General features: G+C 39.2%; 3 protein-coding genes and 1 pseudogene across 6 annotated transcripts; 2 read left to right on the forward strand and 2 right to left on the reverse strand.

The window, feature by feature from the left end:
* Positions 1-716: 716 nt before the first annotated feature.
* Positions 717-6,803, reverse strand: LOC122655699 (putative glucose-6-phosphate 1-epimerase). The gene is made up of 9 exons (XM_043849978.1): positions 6,787-6,803; positions 6,440-6,574; positions 3,286-3,360; positions 2,493-2,549; positions 2,253-2,410; positions 2,023-2,154; positions 1,590-1,692; positions 1,315-1,414; positions 717-1,209 (listed from the first exon to the last, which is right to left on the reverse strand). Exons 2-9 carry the CDS (start codon positions 6,515-6,517, stop codon positions 992-994), a joined length of 921 nt encoding a protein of 306 aa, XP_043705913.1. The 5' UTR covers positions 6,518-6,574; positions 6,787-6,803; the 3' UTR covers positions 717-991.
* Positions 6,804-6,875: 72 nt separating this feature from the next.
* Positions 6,876-24,402, forward strand: LOC122655700. Of its 4 annotated transcripts, none has more exons than XM_043849979.1 (3): positions 6,876-6,946; positions 21,237-21,394; positions 24,162-24,402. In XM_043849979.1, exons 1-3 carry the CDS (start codon positions 6,937-6,939, stop codon positions 24,315-24,317), a joined length of 324 nt encoding a protein of 107 aa, XP_043705914.1. In that variant the 5' UTR covers positions 6,876-6,936; the 3' UTR covers positions 24,318-24,402. The 4 variants fall into 4 exon arrangements, with proteins under 4 accessions (XP_043705914.1, XP_043705916.1, XP_043705917.1 ...); XM_043849981.1 differs by having other exon boundaries at positions 6,880-6,937; XM_043849982.1 differs by having other exon boundaries at positions 6,882-6,931; positions 21,246-21,394.
* On the reverse strand, positions 9,579-15,985 carry LOC122655701 (protein JOKA2-like). The gene is made up of 7 exons (XM_043849984.1): positions 15,659-15,985; positions 11,953-13,136; positions 11,721-11,844; positions 11,384-11,635; positions 11,133-11,282; positions 10,462-11,007; positions 9,579-9,800 (listed from the first exon to the last, which is right to left on the reverse strand). Exons 1-7 carry the CDS (start codon positions 15,677-15,679, stop codon positions 9,702-9,704), a joined length of 2,376 nt encoding a protein of 791 aa, XP_043705919.1. The 5' UTR covers positions 15,680-15,985; the 3' UTR covers positions 9,579-9,701.
* On the forward strand, positions 17,969-19,983 carry LOC122655696 (annotated as a pseudogene).
* Positions 24,403-25,971: the final 1,569 nt, after the last annotated feature.

Genomic DNA, 25,971 nt, shown 5'->3' on the forward strand with positions numbered 1-25,971 from the left:
AACAAATTCCTCCTCTGTGCACTTTCTGCATCCAGAAGGAATTGCAACTGGGTATTCCTCTATGACCTGGAAAATGTTTTCCCCTATGGTAACTCTACCCATACTATATAAACATTGTCACATGGAGATGGGATGATTACTTGGCAATCAGAAACCAATATGAACATGCCAACATTTGCTTACACTAATGGGAATTTACAGGCAAGCAAATCCAGTCCAAGGGTGAAGCATCACATGGAATCAAGTTACAGAAAAGGTTATGTAAATTCTAACTGAAATTGTACATTTTAACTTTTTTACAAGCATCAGGGAAAATCATACAAACAATTGTGTTCGGTGGATGCAATGAATGACGAGGTGGTACGCAAGGTACGGAGTGAGCTGCTCTGCAGGGGCCTTTCCCCATGTGTATCTACAAAATGATCCCTTTGACAAGGATGCTAAAGAAGAAATTGGAATCTAACTACTTTTCCACCTTACAGAAACCCCTATGTTCAGGAGCTTACAAGTCACAGAATTTACACAAATCCAAACTCCAATGTCTACTTTATATCCATGGGACAAAGATATCATGCAATAAGAAAATGGATGATCACATGTCTTGTTTTATCACAGATCAAAATTCTCCATTAAAGATTGCCTCATAAAGCCATTAATGTCAACTCCTCAAAGTTGTTTTAAGGTCTGGATTTAGCAAACAAAGGCTTTGTTTGATAACACTCTTATCATTGTAACATGAGGTTTCAAAGTTTACATTGCTTTCTCCCCACAACTACATGGACATGCTGATGGAAACCTCTGTTGCTTCAACCCTGTGACCCTGAAAGCTGGTTACATAAAATAGATTGACTGATTTTGTCATTTAAAGTGACTTTCGAGACCTACTACCGTAGAACTAAAACGCAAAAAAACAACAGCATGTATATTTCCCATCAAATAAGAGAATTAAAATACATTACACAAAAGCCTCTGTGAACCCTTGAGCAAAGGATCAGCTAAAACCATAAAGAACCTTGCTCGGATCCAATTGCCCACTGCAATAACTTGATGAGACGATGGACAGTTCTTGGCAACCCTTCCATTCTTCAAAGGGTTTTAAGACAATTGGGTTTTCAACAACAGCCGAATCCACGCGCAACATGGTTTTGTAGTCTTCATCCCCAAAATCTGGCAAAGCTTTAGCTTTCTTGTCCCATGGGTTCCACACAACTGCAAGTGGTGTAATGTGTTACAAAAATCTAACATAATGTGTTAACAAATACCTTTTCATCCAATGAAAGTAGAGATGGAGAAGAGTAGGAATTGGGTTGTCACCAGAATCTGGCAGGCCCTCCTTTCTCAGTACAAGGGTCCTTTTCTTCTCATGGTCTATGATGGCAATCTTTGTTGGTGTGCTCAAATACACTCGGTCGACCTGCCAAAAGGGAACATATTAAAAATTAATCACAGTGAAGCTGGGTATAGCTGTGGCCAGTTTTAAATAGTTTTTCCTCTCATAATCTTTAGGTCACAGATTTAATCCCAGCTATCTACCACCCACAAAATATTATGCACAGACGAGCAAAAAAGAGCCAGCCGGAAAATTATACCTCCCCATCAAAAGTAATTGCATCAGCCTGTTCCGTGAACCTCTCTCTCTGCATCAGATTATCAAAGTAGTCAAGTGTCTCCAACCCCTCCACACGCACCTCACTGCAAATCAAAATGCATCAAGCAACCCCTCTGAAATGGATAACAAAACTAAATTGACACAAGAATAGAGCTCATCAGGGTAAACAGAAAAAAAAAAAAAAAAAAAGTAAAAAACAATTAGAGGAAAGAAGGAAGAGAATAACAACAAAAATTGATATTGGGCCTTCTAAGATTGCAACAGTAAACTAACAAAAGTAACACACTCAATCATCATTGGTGGAAAGCAATGAACTGTGGGTGGGCCTTATGAGATTGCAAACAGTAAACTAACAAAGGTAATACACTCAATCATCATTGGTGGAAAGCAATGAACTGTGGGTTACTGCAAACCTTATATCTGATACAGATAAGTAATTACGCATAGCGAACGTAAAGGAAAATGCCTTGTTATCAGTATTCCGCACTCGAGAGATCAAAGTAAGTTTGCCTGCACTGAGTGAAATACGAAGCCGCAACTCAAAACTGCACAAAGAGATCAGACAAGGAGGTAACAGATTCGCACAGATACATTTATTCTCCAAACGCTAATTCTCTCTCATCCAAATTGGCAACAGATATACCTGCGTGGCCATGTTTTCAGATCCTCTTCTGTGGACTTCAAAATGAGATCCACAGAAGACTGGCTGTTAGTTGGAGGTAAAGGAGAATGGTTACTATCTAATGACCACAATCTGTTCCTAGCAAATCCATGCTGTTCTAGGGATCCAAAATTAGCAAACTGCAAAAGTGAAAGGGACAGTTAGGTGGGCCCAAACCAAAACAGGACGCTGAAAAGGTCTTCAAATGTTTCCCAAGCCAACCTGAGGAAAGCAGACAGGTATTCCTCCCCTGATGGCTTTAGGTGGTTTCCAAATAGCCTGTTAAATATACAAAGCCATCACAGTTATCAGCAATTAGGATAAAATTCTTCTATACAGAAAGACATCGAATGTAGCACAAGTGGTCATTCAACTTAAGTAGGCAAATTAAGGACAACTGTTTTGGGTTTTGAGTTGAACAGTGTGACGACCTAAATTTCTCCTAAACATTAAAAAAAATGTGATGTTGCAATCTATGACTTTCTCTTCAGGAAAAGAAGAAACTGATAAGTTATGTTTAGGGATTACATTATGTCATGCAAGATAAGGAAACATGGAAATAACGAAATCTAAGAGCATTAATAGATTTGAATGTAATAAAAGACAACAGTCAAATCAGTAGAGCAACAGACTAAAAATAAAGTTTCAAGTCTGAAACTGGCAGTGACACTACTGAAAATTATGTTTCTGTTGAAGATATTGAGGATATCAATTGTAGGCTTCTTATTTCTTTCTCCCCACTTTGCTAGCATTAAAAACTAATGGATTATATGAGATAAATTATAGAAACACAAGCTGACGCAGGTTCATTCCATCAGAGACCCATTAAAAGCTTATTCTCCTAACTAACAGCTAATCCCCAGGGTAAGAATGCACTAACATATTGTCTTAATAAAAAGCAATAACAATCTATTGCCAGTACCTAGTTTAGCAAAACCACTTTACTAGTCTCAACACCAGTAGCATTTAACCAAACGAAAATACTGCAGATGCTTTTCATCATAAATGCATTTACCTTGTTGCTCATAAACAGCAGTTCTGCCTTACGTTCATTCTTCCAAGACACAACTTGGCCACCATAAAGGAGAACCTACATCCATTTCAATCCAAATTGAATTCCACATAAATAATTGAATTGAATAAATTAGAAACTAAAGTCAGAACTCCTTCAATACCATTAAACGATTCATTATGCAGATATTGTTTTCAGAAGATAGGTAAAGGGAAATCAGGTCAGATTAGGAGCATATGAATTGTCACTAGAAATAGGTTTTGAAGGCAGTTTAACTATCCTGTATTTCAGCCACTTGGAAGAATAACACGGCAGATTTGGACTGTCCATCAGATAAGTGACCTATAAAATGGCTACATCAGTGCATTGGTCCTTGTCAACTCTGAAACTTACCATGCCCTTTCTCTCTTATTAGCCATTCAAGTTCTAAATTTTCAGTTCAAAGCTGCCAGCAGAAGAGGCTTCTTCTGCCATCTTAGGACACTTGCCAAATGGATGGATGACAGCATGGTGAACTTTTTAAACGACTTCCAGTTGCCTTGTACAAATTCTCAGAACATACATAATTCTCTGCTAGATGATTTGAATAGTAAACCCATCCGATGATTTTTAATCCAAAGATCAACGTAACAAATATTTACAGCAGGGCTGATGCCTAAGTTAGTTACATAAAATTGAAGTGTAAAGACTTCACAAACTCAGCAATATGGGTTTTTGGAAAACTGGATTCTGTCCAATAAATACGAAATTAGTCATGGAATATGACAAGAAAGTCACAAATCTTCAACATCCAGATGATCTATGACATCCATCCCATTGCTGATGCCCAATTCATACAACCAAGATCTTAAAATGGATCTAAAAGAGATGGAACTTTTGATCATGTTTGCAACTAGGGATATTTTATTACTTCTCATCCATCCTGACAACATGATTGACAAACAATAAACAATAAAGGGATTGTCGCCAGATGTCAACAGAAGTTTCGTGGAAAACTAAAGAGTAAATTACTCCGCCCTCCCCTCGATTATTCTCTAATGACAAACCCCTCCCCTGGGTTTTGAGTAATGACTCTCACCTCCCCTGCATTCCCAAGATTCTATCAACCGACCCATTTCGTTAAAAAGGGCTGTTAAGTGATAGGAAAAGACTATATTATCCTTTTACAGTTTATCTAAAACCCCTAGAAAATACTATATTACCCTTTTACAGTTTATCTAAAACCCCTATTCTAACTTCTCTCTCCTTGCTCTATCGTCTCCCACCTATGGAAACGAGAAAGTGAAGATGGAGAGTGCATCTTCCACCTGCTGAAACAGCCATTGCCGCAACAACCTGCAACTGCTTGGACGTGCATCTTCCATCTCCGCTTGGACCTGCAACCAACTCCCATCTTGGTTATTCTCTCACAGCTTGGACCAAAAAGATGAGTGGAAAGTGGAAATTTATTGGTGAAAATGGCACTCCACAACATCCACCTGCTCAAACACAGATAAAAGATACGTTTATGACTATTTTGAGTGCGTCTCTTTCTCACCATCACTATCAAAAACGTTTCTTTTAGAAGCCCAGACCCAGAAAATCAACAAATTAATGCCAGACGATTAGAGATTCCATTCCATGCATGTACTGGAGGTAAGAAATTTACAGTAAACTCTTCATTTTTTTAGGAGAATGAATTTAAAGCCATGGCCACCATTTCTATTGTTTGAGTACAGTAAATGGATCAAAATCCGATTCAGATAACCTCTTAGAGTCGTTTATTGAAGATTCAGAAAAAAACACTTGAGAAGTTAGTTGGGAGCCAAATTGGCGGATTTCCTTTAAATCAGATTTCTGACTTTTTATTTGCATCTTTGATTGGTCTCTATCCAACTTTAGGAGATCTGGTTTGAAGTTCTGAACTGCTCTCATATCTATTTGCCCCATTTGTGATGAATTTTTCAAAAACCTCTTACTTCTCCACACACAGTTTTGATTCTATGAATGATCACAAGTGGGTTTTTGGGGAAGAAGATTTTATCATTTCTGTCCAAACAGAGTAGCAAACGATAACTATGATGCTCAGGACTCCAGTAGTTCAATTCCTCTGTTCTTTGGAGTTATCCTAATTGGAAATCCATAATCTTTTCACAAACTCAGAATGAAGATTGATATGATCCAGCTTCTCTGATTAATGAATAATAACTCATCGTTCTCTCTCTTTCAAATAAAACAAAACCATATTAAGAAAGCGATTCGTCATTCTGGCTCATACCCGTTAGCCATTAGCCAGCCACTCGTTTCTGTGCCAGGCACGCATGGCACAGTTCCACACTGTGGGACCCCCTTTAACTCCCCCCCTCTTGTTGCTGACAGGGCGGGCCCCCACCCCCCCCCCCCCCCCCCCCCTTCTTTTTGGTCACTGTTTTTACCATATTACCTCCCCTCGACTTTTTGTTTTTTCTCCAAAAAAATTCATGATCTTCAACCTCCCCCCACCACCATATCACCCACCCCCAACACCCACTTTTTTCTGGTTAACCCTACAATCAACAACTTGGTGGTAGACCCGGGTGTCGTGCGGCACATCATGGCAGCCCAGCCATTGGATGTGTGCTGCACACACGGTGTCGCGCTGCAGAGGAGCCCAATCCTAATTCCACCCCATGACTGAGCTACTTCACATTAAATTCGTTTGAAAATGAAATAAATAAACCAACAACAGGGGGAGAGGTTGGGAAAAGCCAAAGTAAAATTTCAGGACAATGATCGTTTCAATGAAGTACAAAACATGAAAGATCAGATATCCAACCCAGGGATCAACGGAGACAGAACTCAAAAACTCACCTGGGAGTACCAAGCTTCAATAATCTTCCGTTTCCTGCAATTTAAATTGACGGTGTTCTTCACTTCATATTATGCTTTCTGGGTGAAGTGCTTCTTTTAGAGTTTTAGGATATAATAGTTCACTCTTCTTTAATTGAAAAACTGTAATAGTCACTCTTTCTCTTTCCTAATCAAAATCTCATATCGATAATTCTGAATATCTATCAATCCTATCTCATAATTATTTCTATAGCCAACAAATCAAAATTAGCAGGGAGGAACGTTATCCTATTATCAATTTATCACAATCTAGTCTATTATAACAAGAACAGGAAGAAGGGAGGCAAACCTCGGCAGATGATCCGCCAGACTCCGTCAATATAACCCTGGGCAACCCATCGGCGTCATGGACAATATTCGGCGGCATCTGCTTCGACCGCAACCTCCCTGTAATTCTATGAACAAATGGCTTTCTTTTCTCCAGCTACACAACACAAAGGAGAGAAGGGAAAGAAAGAAAAAAAAAAAGGATAATTCACACCAAAGCCAAGGCCCTTGAAACCCTGGTTACTGAAACAACGAAACTAATAAAGTTTCAGAGCAATAGAAGAAAGAATCCCAGAATCAATCCAGGAACAATCAATTACAATATGGAAAACAAGCAACAAGAGAATATATAATAATTAATCGTCATACCTTCGCTCTATTTTAATTTGAATAATTATCGGTTTCGAGTCTGAACTCTGATGAGCAATCCACCATAATCTACTCGGAGCATGTAAGCAAGAGACCCGTTATTTTTAAAATGGAATTAGAAAACAGAGACGGATAGAGAGAGTGAGAGAGATGGGAGAGATGGGCCCGGTTAAGTCAATTAGATTCTAAAAGTGAACCCACTGAGAGCTGTCATCCCTCCCTCGGATGCTCTGCTCGTCTGCGTTTCTGCCCATGGTGGAGACTGGAGACAGTGCCTGTTGATGGTATTTGAGTACAATACTGTACTGTAGTTACTCCATATCAGGGTTCAAGCTACAGCAACAAATTGCTCCATTAGTAGAGTAGAAATTCAAGATAGCTTTAGATAATTTGAAATTTGATGCTACGTTTGTTTGTTCCAGTCTTCCAGATTCTTTTTTAAAAACCTGTTTTACTTTTTCTTTGCTTTTTTATTTTAGTAATCAACTTGCTAAGTAAAATACGTCACCTTTATTCGATGATAGTTCAGGTCAGACTCACACAGTCACACTCATCTTCAAAGAACACAAGAAGACGACCAGAAGCAGTTGGGTGTTTGAGAATTAATTGGGAGTTAGAGCATGCGAAGATGCTTCTTCGGTTCTTCTTCTTTGTCTCTCTCTCTCTCTCTCTCTCTTCTTTTGCACTGATTCAGAACTCAGAAAGGTAGATGGTTGTACAGTACACAAGAATTGTGCGATTCGACCAGAATTCATTGGGCATTCGTGTCAAACACGCTCTCTCATCTCCTTGGCCCTTCTTTTCTTTTTCTTTTTTTAACCATTTGTCTTTTTCTAAAAGGTTGAAACGCTCACAAAACGAAAGTTCTTTAGTTCTTTACTGAAATTGTTGCCCATATTACAGAGTTCTCATCCGTCTTCATCAAGAGACAGACATGTTCCAAATTTATAATTCATAGTTTTAACACTAAGAACTAAGAAGTTGTAATTGATAATAGGAGAAATCCAGAGAACTGCAACTTCATATGATATAATGAAATGCCTTACACTTAAAGAGATACAAAACAGATACGATTAATTACTACTAATGGGTAGGAACAACCAAAGCATTTAATTGATGGTCACAAGATATATGGTTGTCTGGTATTGCATCATAGAAATATACCTCCTCTCCACTTGGCATAGAAAATACAAAAGCAACACAAAATTATTCACTGTGGCTAAGGAAAACCCATTAATCCTAATCAATAAATCAGATAACCCTGATTGATAATCAATGTTAATTTAAAATTTACAACTAAACTTGTGGGTTCGCCTCACTGTGGCCACTCTTTACATATCCAATCCATGCATCATTGGTTGATGATTTTTTATGATTTAAGAAGATAAATTGAAGGCAAGTTCATTAATTTATAATATAGTCCGTGTCACACACACAATAGTCCGTGTCACACACACACACACACATATATTATTATAGCATATAGATGTATAGCTACGCATGCAACAATTTGGAAGGATCGAAAGTATACAAAGCTGCTGGAACTGCCAAGTGCCTTCCCTCTCTTGTCATGCTTCACGCAACAACCTATCTAGACCAGCTATCTCCACTTCTCTGTTGCAAAGATTTCATTTCCTCACTTACAGCGGCAAGTAAGTATCACTTAAGAGCCGACGATCATTCTGAGAATCTGAGATGGGATATGCCAATACGGCATAGCCCTCGCCCTAATAATGCCTACCTGGGTCTTCACCGCACGTCCACCACATAAGATAAAGATAAAGAGGGAAAAAGGGGATCGCGCCTACCTCTGAAATAATTCGAAATGGAGGATCTCAATATTATTATGTGATCCGTTCTTTTTCACCACATCAATCAATCAATCAGTGAGCCATGAGTGAACTTTTAGATACCTGTAGAAGCATCATTTCGCGGTGCCATGTAAAAGAGCACAAGAAACATCACTAAGTAGAGATCTTTTTTACATATACAAGGGTTTTCAAAAAATGGAATTGGATCTCGGAAAATGGTCTATTTGAATCAGAATCGGTCTTGCCTGATCTCGATTCAAGCCATTTCTATTCAAATTCTCCCTACAGTTATTTCTAGGGTTCCATCGGAATATCGGATCCTAACTGATTCCGGTCAAATCAGAGGCAAATTCCAGTTTTTACAACCTCGATATTTCATCATAATTTGTTCAAAGCACACTTTAGTTCTTGGTGTAAGTTCAAGTATCAACCAGTTCAGGAATTGATACATATCAAAACCCTCAAAGATAGCAATTGACGACTCATTACCTAGCTCGGTTGGTCGGAGGCTTTGCCTGTTGAAGAGCATGCACCCACAACCACAAACCCAACAACACCATGAGGTCAAGGTTCAACGCCGAAAACCCATTCCCCCTCGGTAGTTTGTAGTAGGCCAATGAGCCCTTAGCCAACAAAAACATAAAGAATAGGTCTACTGAATTCTTATACCCTGGGTGAAGATGTAGTACCATAGGTGTGCATCAGAGGAAGAGAACCCTTGCCCCTAGAAATATGGAATACATTCCATTACACAGGTAGGTTATATATTGACATAACATTTCAGTATATCATCAGCAGGTTCAAACATGGCAATACCAGTGTCCTGCCGAAAGAAACAGGAAACAGCAAAAGCATAAACTAAAGTATAACAACGTCACTGCAACTGTTCCACATCTTTGTAAAGCCCAAAAGGCTAAAACATGTCTTCTTAATAGATAATCAATTATGTCCTGAAAATATATAACTTACTCAAGTTTGCAGAGTTAAAAGTATCTATAACACCTAAGATATATACTCAGATTACAAGTTTTTAACATGAACAATGGAGATATTCACTATACCCTACTAACTAATATCTACATCATAAGGCAGGTGGAGATGTTTCTAAGCTCCCTCTCCGGCAATAAGATCAAGGACAACTTGCTTGATGCTTCCACCATTCTTAATCAGCAACTTCTTATTTGCCTCTCTGTCACAGAATCCCTGCAACCAAAAACATGATTTCGCAGGACAAAGTCAAAAAACAAAAAAACAAAAAAACAAAAAAAAAATTTTGAGCCCTTTCAAGCCCGCCATCACTTGGGGAGTATAATTTACAGAAGCAGGGAGAGAAATTAATGCCCACCACTCTTTGACCTGCCTTGGTAAAGGATGAGAGTGGTCCTTGGGCAACACTAGGGTGTCATAAAATTTCCCACAGTATAGGGTGGTCAAAAAGTGATAGGGCAATACAGTGAAGTCTCACTAGCACTGCTCTTAGTTCCATGTGGAGGGCCAAGCCACAAAGGAACAGCAGCAGCAGCATAGTATGCAGAATCCCTGTTAAGGTTCCAAGCACCAACTGTTGTTTCTCCCACAAGGCTGGAGCTCAAATTATTGGACATGTCAAAATCATCATACAATTATGGTTGATTTTTACTCCAACCAGGCAGCACATGTCTCTCCATAATGTTATGATCATAGACTTTGCCACAGAGCCTATCAAGGGAATTTCTAAATAACTAATAGTTAGAACGACCAACAGAACAATGCCACGTGACAAATAAATCCATGCCAGCACTTTCATAATGTAAATATATGTAGACTAAAGACAGCTGCTGCTTTGTATCTTTTCTAAGTTGAAACTTAAAAAAGTAAATCTTACCATTTCTTGCAGCTCCCCAAGGATTGGGTCCCACTCTGCAACATCACAGAGATCATCAACAGACTGCCACAAGTTATACCCATTCATCCTCAAGATTTCCTTGTTCAAGTCACTCTGTTTGAAACCCATCTCTTCAAGCTCCTTCAGGAGGGTTTGCTCAACAACATTAGTGTTGGTCTCTTCAACTGATGTATCCATAGCCATCACTGGAGAAGGTTCAGAAGGCCCTTCGGAGAGATCAATCATTGGATATGATACTGAAGCAGGTGCTCCTGGAATGACAGGAACAGAAACACCGCTGCCAACAAGTAAGCTGTCATTTACAGGGAACTCAAGTGCTCGATCTTTTCTTGGGGATTCGTCTATGGCAGGCTTTACCAATTCCTTCCCCATGTTAGAGCAGACAGACTCTAGATGGCTACTATCTGCAGGCTCGATATTCACATCAATAATCTCAGGGCCTTTTGCCCCATTGCTCTCAGGGGGCAAGTTCAAGTTCAAGCCATGCAAACTACTAGCAGTGGAGTCCTCAAGGGAACCATCAACCTGCAACAGCATGAAGGGAGACTAACAAGTTACAGAATCATAAAAAATTAATTTTTCAAAAGTCAGAAAGAGGAGAAGGGGGGGGGGGGGAGGACGAGGGAAAATAAGAGGTGTGATTCATGAACCTGGATGATGATCCACACTCGCTGCCCAAACTTTTGGCCTGAGGGTGATGCCATCCTCCAATATGACAAATAACGACCGGGGAGCTGAGGAGCCTTAAAATCAACAGCAATATCTATTTCTTTGTCCACAGGGAAGCCATCCGCTGGAATCTGCAGAGGTTAACATGCATTTATTAATATGAATAGATTATTAAAAACCGCAATCCACAGAAACAACAAACTAAAACAGGGGGAAAAAATTGATGTCCCACCTCGAACTCCACAGAATCTTTGTGAGAGAAATTGTCCCCTCCAATCCACACGAGTTGTGTTCCACAGGGCCACACAGTAGTACCATTGTTCTGCATCCGCCATATCTTAGTAAATGGGGTTTCTGGGGCCATCATGGTTCCATCGACGACATTCACATCTTGAATGAAACGACTATCAAGCCTTGGTCGCCATGGTTTTGTTCCACCACCTTGCAGCATGGGTGGTAGTAATGGGGTTGGAAACTGATGACGCTGAAACGAGGAATAGTGAAATACGTAATCAGATGATAAGTATACATAAAACAAACAAGTATAAATAGTTTATGTTTCTGCATACAGTATCATATAACTCTTTAAACAACCGGTGAGACCGGTATGGTATTGGACGGTCCATTCTAATATATTCAGCCTCGTTGCCCGTTTCTGAGTAGCAGATGCTGCAGAGGTCATAATTTTCTTTCCTGCCAATGTGAAAACCAAATGTAATTCAGTAGCACTATAAATAACACTAACTTTCCAGGTTTATTAACAAAAAAGAACAAGAACTATGGCAACTTCGTCACTCTTACACTTTCGACTTAAACCGGGGGCCTGTTATTGGATGCACCCCACAACCATCGCACCTAACTCCCTTGTGGAATACTCTGCCCATGCTATCTGAGTGGTTGTAGCTCCTTTTTGAAGGGTGGAAACGATTGTACCCACCAGGAGGCACAACACCAGAGGAATCTTCAACAGTCTGCCCACTGAATGGACATTTGCTCTGGGGCTTGAAACCAACCTGTAATAAGGAAGGATACTCAAACTCAGTGGGAAATTGCTTGTTGCTACATCCACCTAAGACACTGGTTCCATCATTAATTGCTGAGAAGGGCAGCTTGGCTGTGTTTGATGCTTGTGATGGCTGTTTCTGGATGTCCTTTTCATTGACACTGATATCATTGAGTCTGAAAGCTGTAGGAACAGTGAAATTGGTAGCAGAAAATATTGGTGCTATAGAATCTCTGGGATCCAGGTTAAGATCAACCACAGAAGTAGCAGGTTTAGGGTATGAGGTCACCCTCACACCCCTGTTATCATTACTACTGTCACACTCTTTTTTATCATCTGCTGATGTTGCATTGGCAGTAATAGCATACTGAACATGTGCTGATTCTTTTGAAGATTCTGGACCTTCAGTCACTTTGAGGCCAACTGGGTTCTCAGGAGCCCCACCCAGGATAGTTGAAATTGCACCATCATTACACTGGGAAACTGAACTACTGGGGTTGAGTCCTAATTTAGTCAAACACTCAACAAGCTCAGTCAGTACTGGAGTGGAGGATGCAGCCTTTGCAGCCAAATCATTTGAGAGTTTTGAGAGTGCATCACAGAATGGCTCTGGAAGAGATTTGAGGACTTCAGTAACACCAGAATTGATGTGTGAGAATGAAGGAACCTGGATGCGAGGTGATCTCATGGGAGTTGAACTACCAGTAGATCTTGTGTCATATCTTCCAGCTCTAGGACTATTCAGCAATACATTTATTCTCAGTGGATTGAGGCACTGCTTAATGGCATCATGCAGGTCATCATCATCGACAAGCGTTACAACATCTTTGTCTTCATCGATATATGTGAGGCTAAGATCAGCATCAGGAGCAAACTTAAAGAGGCCAAGGATCTTCACTCTCAAAAGGGCCATGTTGAGATCAACAGAGCCATCTTCTTTGACATCCAGAGAAAAGCGTCTAAGTGTATCACCATACTTCACCTGAAGCAATGCTCAGCCAAGTAAAGAACTAAGATGCATGATATCTACACAGACCTAGGCATCATTCAACCAATGTATTGAAATACAAGGTACATCAACAATCAGGATAACTTATTAATATTATCACAAAGATGTTTTTTTTTTTTTCAAATGACACAAGGCATCTATTCTGCAACATGGACAGCTTATATGTCCATTCTGACCGTTGGATAGAGAGGACATGGTCTAGATTAGCCACATGCAAAATTTTAGAATCTAATTCAATCAAATATATAGCCTGTTATATATTCGCACACATCCGTGTATCTCCATACATGTTTACAGGTACCCTACACATATTGTGCACTCTACCATCTCTGAGTGGGAAGCGACAGTTTAGATTTTTTTAGAAAACAAATGTAGAATTGGATGGTTCAGATTTATCGAAACATCACCTTATATAATTACCATGGGTAACTACCCCTTAGTATTACTATTATTTAGAAAATAAACAGTGTTGGTAATCATTACAAGTACAATATGACACAGAAAGACAGAGCCAATTAAACATATTTACCTTATCCCTAAAATTCACAAATCACAACTCACACAAGGATTCTGACCAGCACCCAGTAAAATGTTACTAACTTATGATAAACAAGTCATAGTACATCATATAAACATATTCATCAAAAAACGAAGCAATAAACATAGATCAACATAAACTCATGAAGTGTCAACAATGCTTGATGTTGCCTTGGATCCAAGAAATAGTCCACTAAGCGACACATTGACAACTATGTCATATACATCTTTAAATGAAATGCAATCCTCACAAAATAACCATACTCGGTGACAAGAAAAATAAAGTACCATAGCATCAACAACCTTGATTTTTCGCCAAGAGAAATGAAGTCCTTAACGTTAATATACAAAACTACTCACTACTCCAACCAAACTAGAGTACGATTCATTGTGAATTCTTTATCTGGTTGAGATTCAATAACCAGATCTTGGAAAAGAATAAGCATCTTTTGGAATCCTTTAACCATTGGTTTTCAAACAAGAAGGCCACCTAAGCACATAACTAAACAGAAGATAACTGTAGAATGTTAAGTTACCACTGACAGAGAGATTGGGAATGATCCATAAACAACACAAACAAATCCAACTCTCAAGTGTCCTGGTAACACTACAGTGGAAGCAACATCCAAAGGAACAGACAGGAGACTAATTATCTGACTGATTAATGTTCGGATTAAAAAATGTACACAATCAAAGGTAAGGCATCTGATCTAATAAAGCAGAAATATTTTTTTCCCACCCAGATGGAAATAGAAAATTTTCAAGAAAATTAAAGTATTTTCCGTATGACACCAGCATGAAGATGGAGATACCATCATTCGGAGCTCAATTTATAAAGCAAACTAAGTAACCAAAATGGGATCATTCCTTGGACAGATACCAGTATGTCAGAGGTAAAATAGCAGTAACGTTGCCATCAAATTAGATTATACGGATTCTGAACAGCACCAAGCAGATGTACGTATGCTCACATTTTTAAACTGGAATAATTGCATTTTTCTTCTTTTATTCCATTTTTGTCAAGGTGACTAGGATACCGAAGGAGTTGTAAGATTGCCTAGGAGACAAGGATAGGCATAGCCTAGGCATGCAGTATATGACTATTTGTAAGATTGCAACGATAATTTTATACAACAATAACCTAAAATGAGCATACAGGGCTCAAATCCTCATCCCAATAATTCCGACCACCAACAATAAATATTCTTATTTACTTAACCTCACTCAATATGGTGCAAGATCGATTAATGGGCTATGATCATCAAGGATATTTTCATCTCACGAATTCATACAACTGTGTCAGAGTACCCAAGGGCAATCACAGAATCCAAGCAACCTTTTTGGGAAAAGTAAGTTAAAACAATTAAATTTTTTTACACTTGAGCAAATAATTAGGTTTGGATACAGAAAAAGAGGTATTTGTGCTACAAGAGAAAAGTAAGTCATTCGTGCTGAAAAAGTAAGGTAACAAAGATGATCGATGGGGGGGGGGGTGTCATGCCACTGCTTCGCGAGCATCACACCACCCCCCCCCCCCCCAACAATCCAACTACAGTTCCACTGAAAGTGGTGCAGAAGAAATTCAGACAAGAAGACGTTTCTTGAAAGAAAAAAACAAGTATCAAGGTGGCCGATGCACATAAGTATGCTACATCAGAACCAATTGATAGTTTTCAACTATAAACACCATGTTTCATGAACTTTTGGAATATCAAATTACATTCGTATGCGTTTTGCTATTTCTTCAGCAAACAACAGTCTTACAAGTACTAAAACATTGATTGAAAATGCATACAATAAAAGAGGGGGGGGGGGGGGGAGGATAAAAGCTCAAAAAAATGGAACACAGACAGGAATTAACACATAAACTATGAATAAACCAGTCATGATCATATAAACTATGAATAAGGCTGCCAGCACAGGAAATCAAGTAAATAGCATAAAAGAGGAAGAGTTACCTTGATCACTAAATCAGACATTTTGCACGAACGTTAACGGACAGTGTCCGAAGTAGGGATTAATCGATAGACCGTTCGAGTAAAGCCGCAGAAACTTAAACAGCGAAATTAAAGAATACGAAAAGAAGAAAAAGGCCCAAACCCTAAATCGAAAGAGAAAGGGAAAAGAAGAGCAATTGTTCTAATATACTGATGGAGATGATCAGAGTAAGAATATCGAAGAAATAGTTAGTAGAATTATGAGAGAGAATTCTAGGGCTGAACGCCTCGACGAACCCAATGCGTAAAAGCCGAAAGCCGCTTCGATCGCCTTACCACAAGAAGATGAGTAATCGATTTATGGCTTCTCTCCTTGAACCCACTCCTACTCCTAACCTTATGTAGAGAATTATAAGATGAGGAACAGGTAGAAGCTAAAGAGTTTTCTTTTCTTCTTCCCAAAGAAAACTGCGGGAAAGTCAATAAAACCCCATTAACCAGCCAACCATGTCATAGGCTTCGGCGAGCGAAGTAATGCACGTAGTAACAAATTACTGAATAACCCTCCCCCCCCTCTCTTAAACCGACCGACTCTGACAACCACGAGAACCGAGTCTGGCCTATTCTATGAAGGCATGTAAATGGATAATCCGAATCCGAATTTGCATTCATATCTGTTTAGGAACATTCGTATACATTTAAAGATATTCAAAAAATAATTCGAATACTTCAATTAAAATCCGTCTGAAATTTTTTTTGAACATTTAATAATAAAAAACTAAGTAAATAATGATTTTGAAGGTTCTTGAAGATTCAACAAGTTCTAGAATATGATGAACAGAAAATCATGATCTAAGATATATGAATTAAGAGTGAATTGTATCCGTCAAAGGGAGGAAGGTTTGGGTTACACAAGACAAAGATGTAAACATATGGTCGAAAATTCGAATTCGATCCGCATCCAAATCCGTTTAGAGGTATCTATATTCGGCCAGGGAATATCTGGCTCCGATCACATCCAATCCGTTTACACCCCTTTTGTGTCCACACACCACGGTGCAATTCCTGCACCACCTTGACCTACCACATGATATGCCGATTAAGCAAATTCTGATCAAATATGTTGAATTTTTTTAGTGGGGGTGGTGGGGGGATCCTAAACTTAATGAGGAAATGAGGTTTCAAACTTGAAATCTCTTGGGGGATAAGTTTACTAGTGCACTAGCCTCAAGCCAACTGCACTGGCAATTGTCCTCAAATATATTGAACTTGAAGAGATCGTTGTAAGAAAAACTAAGGTAATGAGAAGGATGAAGAAATGGAGAAGTTCAGTCTAACTCTCTTGATAAGAGTGACCGAGACATTTATTCACTATTCATAAAATATCTATATGATTTTACAGCTTTAGTAGATAAGGATTACAATTAGGAATTGTACACGTACAAGGGGAGAATGGAATTGTAATTTAGTTAGCACTTTGTATGGAAAAGATCATTTATCAAATTGTACAAGATTTGGATCTTCTAACACCTTGTAATGGCAGGTTAATAGGTTGTAATCTATCCATTGTTGAGGTGTTAGAATCCTTTTGAATTGATAGTGTGCTTCAATACATCGTTAGTGTCAAATTTGTGCCTCAAATTCAATTGTATGTATTTTTATAGGATACATCTTGTTGTCACCAAAGTGGTGAAATGAGAACTTATAACATTGGTTTGATTAACCCTTATTTTATTCTTAAAAGTTATTTAAAATATGGGGAAAAAATGTGCTTTCAAATACAATTTGAAAGTGATTTGTTATTATTGCATTTCAAAAACTGAACATTTCTTTAAGGATGCATGTGAAAGATAGGATTGCCGATCATTAAAAAGATGTGTGTTATATGTGTTATAGTAAAAGGAGAAAAAAAAAAGTTTAAGTTACGACTTATTTTTCACCAATCTTGGTTACAACAAGAATTTTCTTTTAATTCTGTTTTTTTCCTCTGTTTTGGACGGCGTACATGACACCTCTATAAGTGTATTTAGAACTTAACACCATCTTTTGATTGTCTCTTGTTTTATACTCAAAAGTTTTTTAAGTGTAGAAAATCCATTGATTGGATTCTCGGGTCATCATTTAAGTGGGCTGGGCTTGGGCTTGGGCTTGGGCTCTCCATCCCTACTTTATTTTTAGACGGGCTGATTCAAAAAGAGAACATCTGGGGCATGGCCCAGGAGCAAAGGAAGGAAATTTGAAAATGGATCCGTGATTCTAGTTGTGTTGCAGACTTGCAGACTTGCAGTCTACCAAAACGAATGCAGCACAGTAAGCAATTACCAGAATTTGATTCCCCGGCGACGATAAGTAATCTGTAACCACCCACCTTGGCAATGTTTGGATGAGAACCCACCACCACCTTGGCCTCCACAAATCACTCCATGTCCATCCACTCATTGCGAGCTGTATCCTCTTTTGCGCCTCTATTGACCCTTCTCCAAAACGAACCGAGTTCTTCCTCTACAATAACAGAACCAGTAATCGCGCTGTTGTCGAAATTTCATCTCTATTGCAACGATGCTCCCAACTAAAGCATCTCAAACAAGTTCATTCCAAGTTGCTCGTTTACGGACTCCAACACGATTCTTCATTATCGACCAAAACTGCCAACTTGTATGTTTCATTCGGCTGCATCGACTCTGCAAATCTCATATTCGAGCGGACACTCAACCCATGTAGCTTCCTATGGAATATCATCATAAGGGGTTTTGCTACCCAAGGTCGGTTTCTACAGTCCTTGAAACTGTACGCCAAGTTGTTGCTTTCCGGTCTCACACCCGACAAGTTTGCTTTCCCTTTCGCTCTCAACTCTTGTGCCGGATTATCCAATTTGCAGATGGGGAAACAAATACACCAGCACCTGATTAGTTACGACTGTAGTAACGATCTCTTTATTAATGCAGCTTTGGTAGATATGTATACAAAATGCGGTGATGTTGAAGCTGCCCGTTTGGTGTTTGATAAAATGGGTGAAAGAGACTTGGTTTCCTGGACTTCCATGATTTCTGGGTATGCCCACAATGGTTACAATAGTGAGACCTTGGAGTTTTTCGATCTCATGCGAAGTTCGATGGTGAAACCCAATCGGGTGAGTCTCTTGAGTGTTCTGTTGGCTTGTGGTAATCTAGGAGTTCTTAGGAAAGGCCAGTGGTTTCACAATTATGTCACCCAGACAGGTTTTCAATCTGATATCTTGGTTGCAACTGCAGTGATGGACATGTATGCCAAATGTGGGAACTTGGATTTGGCCCGGTCTTTGTTTGATCAAACCACGGGGAAAGATGTTGTCTGTTGGAGTGCAATGATTGCCAGCTACGGGATTCATGGACAAAGCAGAGAGGCAATTGGCCTTTTCAAGCATATGGTAGAAGCAGGTGTGAATCCCAATCACGTCACCTTCACATCTCTTCTATCTGCTTGCAGCCATTCTGGCTTGTTAGTAGAAGGGCAGAGGTATTTTGAATTGATGAGCAAGGAGTTCAGAATTGTGCCAGAACTCAGACACTACGCGTGCATAGTGGATCTTCTTGGCCGTGCTGGGCAACTCTATGAAGCTGAGAAGCTTATAGAGAATGTGCCAATAGAACCTGATTCAAGTATTTGGGGATCTTTGCTAGGTGCTTGTCGAATTTATGGTAATCTGGATTTAGCAGAGAGAGTGGCAGATAAAATCTTCAAATTAGACCCTACTAATGCTGGTTCTCATGTTCTACTTTCCAACATCTATGCTGCTAAATCAAGATGGAGTGAAGTTGAGAGGGTGAGAGAGATAATGGCTGGGAAAGTAACTAATAAGGTTCCGGGATTTAGCTTGATAGAGTTTAACAATCATGTCTACAAATTTGGAGTAGGTGACAGGTCTCATCCTCAATCAGATAATATTTATGCATTGCTAGAAGAGTTGGCTGCTCCAATGAGGCATTTGGGTTATGTCCCCTCAACAAATTTTTGTGCTTCATGATATTGAAGATGAAGCAAAAGAAGTAGCACTGTCCCAACACAGTGAGAGGCTGGCCATTGCATTTGGCATCATCAATACAGTTCCAGGGACTCCAATTCGAATTACAAAGAACCTTCGGATATGTGGCAACTGTCACAATGCGATCAAGTTCATCTATAAGATTGTGAACCGTGTCATTGTTGTAAGGGACATTCACCGCTTCCATCATTTTAAAGATGGTGTGTGCTCCTGTGGTGATTATTGGTAGTGAGAATGATACATACAAAATTTTCTGACTAATTTAATTTGATGGAGACAGAAATGGCTAATGTAGATGAAATATATTATTATTGCTAGCAAGGTTTGAAAATGGAATCTAATCTCTTTCCATCAAGATCTTAAGCACTGTTTTGGCCATTGACTAACATACCTGTGACCCTGTGAGGCAAGTCCTTAGCAAAGAGGGTTGAGTAATTGAGTTTTTAAGACAGAAATGCTGCTAAAGGTCTTTGTTTTCAGGTGTAGTACCTAACAGGCTTCCGTGCATGATCACTTTCACTGCTTTATTTTCTGCCAAGATATTGAGTATATTGGATGTTGAACCATCTCAGCAGTGAATGTATTCAACAATGTTATGGCGACCATCCAGAACCGGACCTATTGATGCAGTTCAGTTTTAACACTTTAACCTCATCCAGTATCCAATCTATCACACTCATCTGTTTTTATTGACCGTCTCTTCGAAGTACACCTATTCATAAAATGGATAAGGGGTTCAGTGGTCGGTGCTCCATCCACATTTAAGGGCAAAATAGAAAGAGAAACACAAAGAGGGGGTATTATTGATGATTCGTCAAACAGCGGTAGAAATATTTCGTTTCCATGGTCTAGCATCGGATGCATTCAGAAATAATTACCCAAACGGACTTTCATGTTATGAGTTTTACACATGGTCCGGAAGGAGAGAGCATGTCATTATGAGAGCCATACGGTCAGAGGACATGGAAAAACATTCCCACATTGTCGAAGTGGATTGTTTTTTTTGGGTTGGGTACAGGATAGTGAATACCAGAAATTTTTTTGTTTTCTAGTCAGGGAGCATAGGGTTAATGGGAACATACACGGAAGCATTAATAGGAGTGGGATTTTAGCCTTTCATGGAGTGGAGGAATCGTTATCACCTCCAATTCGCTGCCCGCTCCAATTCTCTCCAATTCCTCACGTAGGAGTGGAAATGATCACCCTACCCCTTGCCCGAACACACTGCCCAAGGTGGGGTAGGGTGGTCATTTCTGCTCCTATGTGAGGAATTAGAGGGAATTGGAGCGGACAGCGAATTGGAGGTGATAAAAATTCTGGGGTGGAGCAGTCATTTCACACCATCCTATGTCCGGGTGCAGGAGCCACGCTTGAGACAGTCCTTTGTCCCAATTTTTTTTATCGGCCGCTGGGCTTGGAGAGCTGATGGGCTCTGATAGTTCCCTGGCCAAGCCCACAGCGTGCGTATGAGGTGGGCTGAATGGATGGATCTGATCGGTTTCATAGTTTAGCATTTGAAAATTTTGAAACGCAGAAAGCGAGCGAAGATCAGAGGACAGTACCGGTAGTCAGTAGATCGAGAGAGAGAGAGAATGTTACAGTTTCCGGCGTTCATGAAACAGTATCCAGCGTCGACGAGCATGATCCCCTCCTCGGTTCTGCTTCCATCTCAGTGGCCCCACCCGCAAAGCGACGAACTTCTCCTCGCCATGGAAGAGGCCGATCTCGAAGAAAAGGTTATACATTCCTTTTTTTCTGATTCCCCCCCCCCTCCCCTCTGTCTGTTCCTTTGAACACATTTCTCAAATCTGTTTTCTATCTGCTGATGATATTTAAGGAACGGAACCATCTGTATCCTAATTCTCGTTAGCCCAATGTGTGTTGTGTTTTATCCTTTTATGAATATCTGTAAAGTTCTAGATGTTTATTGACTGCCCTAACTTCAGATTCCCGATTAGCTTAGGCACTCGGTTCAATTCATATACTTGCTTAAACGCTGGTTTTCCAATACCTCATATCCATTGTTTTGTTCAGTTTGTTGTGGGTTGTCTCTACCTTCTGCCCTTCAAAGGATTTGATTTGATGGGCTTCCAATCTTGGTGCCTAATTTACCAGGTTTGGGTGGTGCAAATTGCTATATTATACCAAAGAAATGAATTGAAGAAACAAAAAGACAAAAAAAAAAATGGCAAAAGGAAAACAATAGGCAATATAAATGGCCAAAGCAGAATGCACCCCGACACTCACTTAGGGGGCATTTAGAAATACCATATAGGTTAAAAAAACCATCCCAGGCTAGTTCGATTTGCACGTACCAGTGAATTGCTACCAAGAATGTCTAGATTGTAAATATAAACATGAAACATATTCATATAATCATTTTGAAATAAGGCCATTTTGGGATTTCTTAGAAATGATGAAGTTGTACGTTCAAATAAGTCCGTCTGTGCTTTTTTGTACTGCCATTACCAAGTTTCTTTGAAAGAGGAGGGTTAGTATGTCAGGTAGGCAGTCAGTACTATTAAAAATTCATTTCCCAAACCTTTAGTGTGGATTCTATATTGAGAAACAAAGAAACAACAAATAAACAAAATAAGTGTAATTGAGATGCATGAGTGGTAAAATTGGAAATGAATAGATTCAAGGTGATCTAAAAGTGGCTCAAATAGAAGATGAGTTGAAGGAGTGCTTTGTGTGGTATAGGCATTTACAATGGAAGCCATTGGCAGTGTCTAGAGGTATCAATGTGTTATAGACTAGAGGAGTAAAAAGACCAAAAAATTACTTGGGGAGATGTAATGAAAAAAAAATATGAATGCCCCAAGCTTGACGACTAACAGGAACTTAAATAGAGTTGAATTACAGAACGGAATCTGTGTAGGGGTCACATTTAGTTGTGAAATGACTTAGTTGAGTTGAGTTGAAGCATTGTACGTTTAATGGGCTAATATCACTACTTCATTTCCACTTGGTTGTCAAGCTCCCTATAACTTAAGATCCATCAGGCGTCTAGGATAAGAGAATAGTTAACCATGCGAAGTTTCAGAAGCAGCTTGATTTTCTCATCCAGTCAGCCATTACTTACCCAGGTATGGCCTACCCCCCCCCCCCCCCCCCCCCAAAAAAAAAAAAAAAAAAAAAGAAGAAGAAGAAGAAGAAAAGAATAAGAATGTCATTATAATAGAAGGAAAACGTTTCTGTTAAAGCTCATATTGATCTGAATGTCATAGTCTTCGTCATTGTGGCAATTAGTGAACTATTTGAGATCAACTACAAGTATTCAACCCAGGGCCATTCCATCAGTTAAATCATAAGTATCTAATTATTTTTTCACTACCTCAATGCATGTCTTTGTTTCACAGTATTATTTTATTGCCTTAAATTTGCAACAAAATTATTCTCTGCTGTTGTTGCACTGGTGTTTGCTGCATAAGACAACTAGAAACCAACTCTCTGGGCATTAGGAGAATGGAATAAATTCTTTTCTTTCTTCCCTTCCCTTTCAGTTAATTAGATTTTATCAACTTACATCTAAGCATCTTACAAGAGAAAAATAGGGTTGTATGTGTAGTAGCAACAATTGGGACACCAAAAGATGTTATGCAACAAATTAATTTTTCTTTTCGCTAATTATTTTTGGGGAGAAAGTGAGTTTTTTAAAACAACATCTGGTAGGATGGGAAAGATTGTGCTGACCTGGAAATGTGGAATGTTTTATCAATTTAGGAAGGTTAGAAGTGGAGGAGCTTTTAGTGTGAAGCAATTTCAAGGTGTTGCAAGATGAAAGTATGTGTGCTATCTATATTGTTGAGATGTATTGGACAGAAGGGAGGTTGGTGCAACAGACCTTATATATGTATCTCTATAAGAATGAGAACTGATATGGAAAATAGTCTTTGCAAGGAGTTCACTTTTATGATTCTGGAACAAGAAACCTGGGTTGAAAGAGCTTGTAATTTTGCAATAGTAGGTGGCGGGTTATGGTGGGGACTCAAGTTTCTGGCAGGACAAATGGTGGGGTGGGCTTCCCTTACGTGATGGTTCCGTACTTCACTGCCAGGTCCTTAGGGAGGGAAATTATAGTAATTAAAAATGAATTATTGAACAAATCAATAGCATAACACATGATAAGGTCAGCAGCCACCAGCCAAGACTGTATCGGAAAGCATAAACTTGTAAATACAAAGAAGTGGGGGGGGGGGGGGAGACTCTTCTGTATTTGGTGGTGAAATAGTTGGGTATCCAAATGGCATATTATTGTGTGACAGGAAGTGACAGAAAAGAATAATCTCTTTTGCTTGTTAATAGTGTGCGTTTGTGTGTGTCGATATCACTATTCCTGCAACCTTATTTCCTTCCCCCTCCCTTCTTTCTGATTTGTATATATAATTGTTGAAGTATTATGATATCACACATTGAATCATTTTTCTTGGACAATTGTCACAATTCCAACTTCTTGTCCTGTCTTTTTTGGATCACTTGAACTTCTTTTCTCTTTAGCAGTGTAATGAGATCCGAAAGACAAATACCAACCTGGTTGTGATTGGGGAAATGACTGTGGATAATGACAAAGAAGACTTTGATAATGATGTAGATGATGATGAGGCTGACAATGCAGAGGAGTCAGAAGGTGATGAGTTCGAACAGGAAACCGGTTAATTGAAGCAATTAAAAAGGTTATATTATGCAATCTCTAAATTTGATCCTTATATCTGTGTTGCACTTAGGTAATGCATTACTTATTAGTCACTCGTCTTGTTGAAGCAGAAATATGAGCTTTGTAAATATCATTCTGTTCAAGCTTTCTGTAGCATTTCAATAATTCTTTGCATCTTTAAGTATAGCAGGCTTCTTTTGCAAACTTCGCAGGACTGCTTGATCATTCAGGGTGACTAAAACTGATTGTGCTCATCTTGCTTCTATGACCTACGGTTCATGTGGTCCCAATATCTCCCAACATCTCATAGTCGGAGGATTAGAAACACTACTGTGTTGGATTCATTATGAAAATTTTACGTCCTAGTAGAAAATTTTGATTATCCTTTGGTCCCTGCAAATGGAAAGTGAATAAGGGATCACCGAAAGTTCACAGGCACTGAAAAACCATAATGAAGCTCTGATATGTGGGTTCAACAAAGATTTTCCATTTTGCTCAAGTTGTTTTCAGTCTGTAGCTATTATTTGCAAAAGGTTGAATTAGTCCGGTCCAGTTCAATAACTTAGTAGAATTGGGAGCAGGGCACTTAGGTGTTAAGACATGACATGGGGGTTATGAATTGGTTTAGCTATATGGGTTGAATATTGTGGGTGTTCACCATTATCCTTTTTGATGAATAATGCTAAGAATGTGGTCCTGCAAAAGCAAACCCTAAGTAATATGGACCAAAACCTCAACAACCCATTTTCAACACTGCCGAACTACCGAGGATGAAACCCAATGCTCCATTCTTATGTTGCAGGGTACATTTTTTGAAACCTTATGTTGAAGTTAATTTGATCATCACTTCGCCATGTTATGAGTGCATAGGTTCGGTCTCGTGATAATAAGCGTGCCATTTGTTATAGGGGGCAGTTTTCCTTTATCTATGTCAATGGAGGTATTCTTTCATTGTGGGCATTGATTGGGGTGGGTGGGTGGGTTGGAATGCATGTTATAAACGAGGGAGGGGTATTTTGGATTTTCAACTAGTAGGTAGGGTTTTACTTGTCCCACGAGGGACAAAAACTTTCTCCTTTGTCATATATAGATTAGATGCTGTCCTATGTATGGTTATGGCACCACAGGGATTATAGACCACCTTCTTTTATGTCAACTAGGCAACAGACCTTTCCTCTCATTTCACTTCCATTCAATGTTTAAAAACTTGGAATCGGATACAGGATCAGTCTCCTTTGATGCCGATTTAAATTGTTCTGGAAACAATCAGAAATCATTCAGATTTAGTTGGAATTGGTCCAACTCAGTCGGACTTTGTGAGTAAAGAATTGTGATCAATCAGAATCAATGTTGATCTGATATTTAGAGCTCTGCAACCCTCTTATACAGTTCAAGACAATGATACTTGGGAAGTTCAAGAAGTTCAAATAGATCAGCTAGTTTCTGGCCAGTTCATCAGATTGTTCTGAAGTATGGAAGACATGGATCAATCCAAATAAGAAGGTAGGTTTCCTATAGGATAATTGAGTTTTCAGAATCTGGTATCTTTTGTCCCCAGCTCTATTTGGTCCCTCTTTCATACCATTCCGCAACAACATTAAGAGGTTGTTGAATCTGTCAAAACCAAGTTTCATGAAATCAATTTGCTGTGATAAT

This window comes from Telopea speciosissima, chromosome 3 (genome assembly GCF_018873765.1).
Source record: "Telopea speciosissima isolate NSW1024214 ecotype Mountain lineage chromosome 3, Tspe_v1, whole genome shotgun sequence".
Classification (NCBI taxonomy): domain Eukaryota; kingdom Viridiplantae; phylum Streptophyta; class Magnoliopsida; order Proteales; family Proteaceae; genus Telopea; species Telopea speciosissima.

Coding starts and splice junctions, on each gene's coding strand:
- LOC122655701 (XM_043849984.1), bottom strand. CDS start 15,679: ATGTCTGATTTAGTGATCAAG. Junction 11,636..11,720: donor TTAAAGAGTTATATGATACT/GTATGCAGAAAC, acceptor TCCTCGTTTCAG/CGTCATCAGTTTCCAACCCC. Junction 11,008..11,132: donor GAGTGTGGATCATCATCCAG/GTTCATGAATCA, acceptor ATGCTGTTGCAG/GTTGATGGTTCCCTTGAGGA.
- LOC122655699 (XM_043849978.1), bottom strand. CDS start 6,517: ATGCCGCCGAATATTGTCCATGACGCCGATGGGTTGCCCAGGGTTATA. Junction 2,550..3,285: donor TGCTGTTTATGAGCAACAAG/GTAAATGCATTT, acceptor TATATTTAACAG/GCTATTTGGAAACCACCTAA. Junction 1,693..2,022: donor TTATCTGTATCAGATATAAG/GTTTGCAGTAAC, acceptor TTTGATTTGCAG/TGAGGTGCGTGTGGAGGGGT.
- LOC122655700 (XM_043849979.1), top strand. Junction 21,395..24,161: donor AGGCCGATCTCGAAGAAAAG/GTTATACATTCC, acceptor TCTCTTTAGCAG/TGTAATGAGATCCGAAAGAC.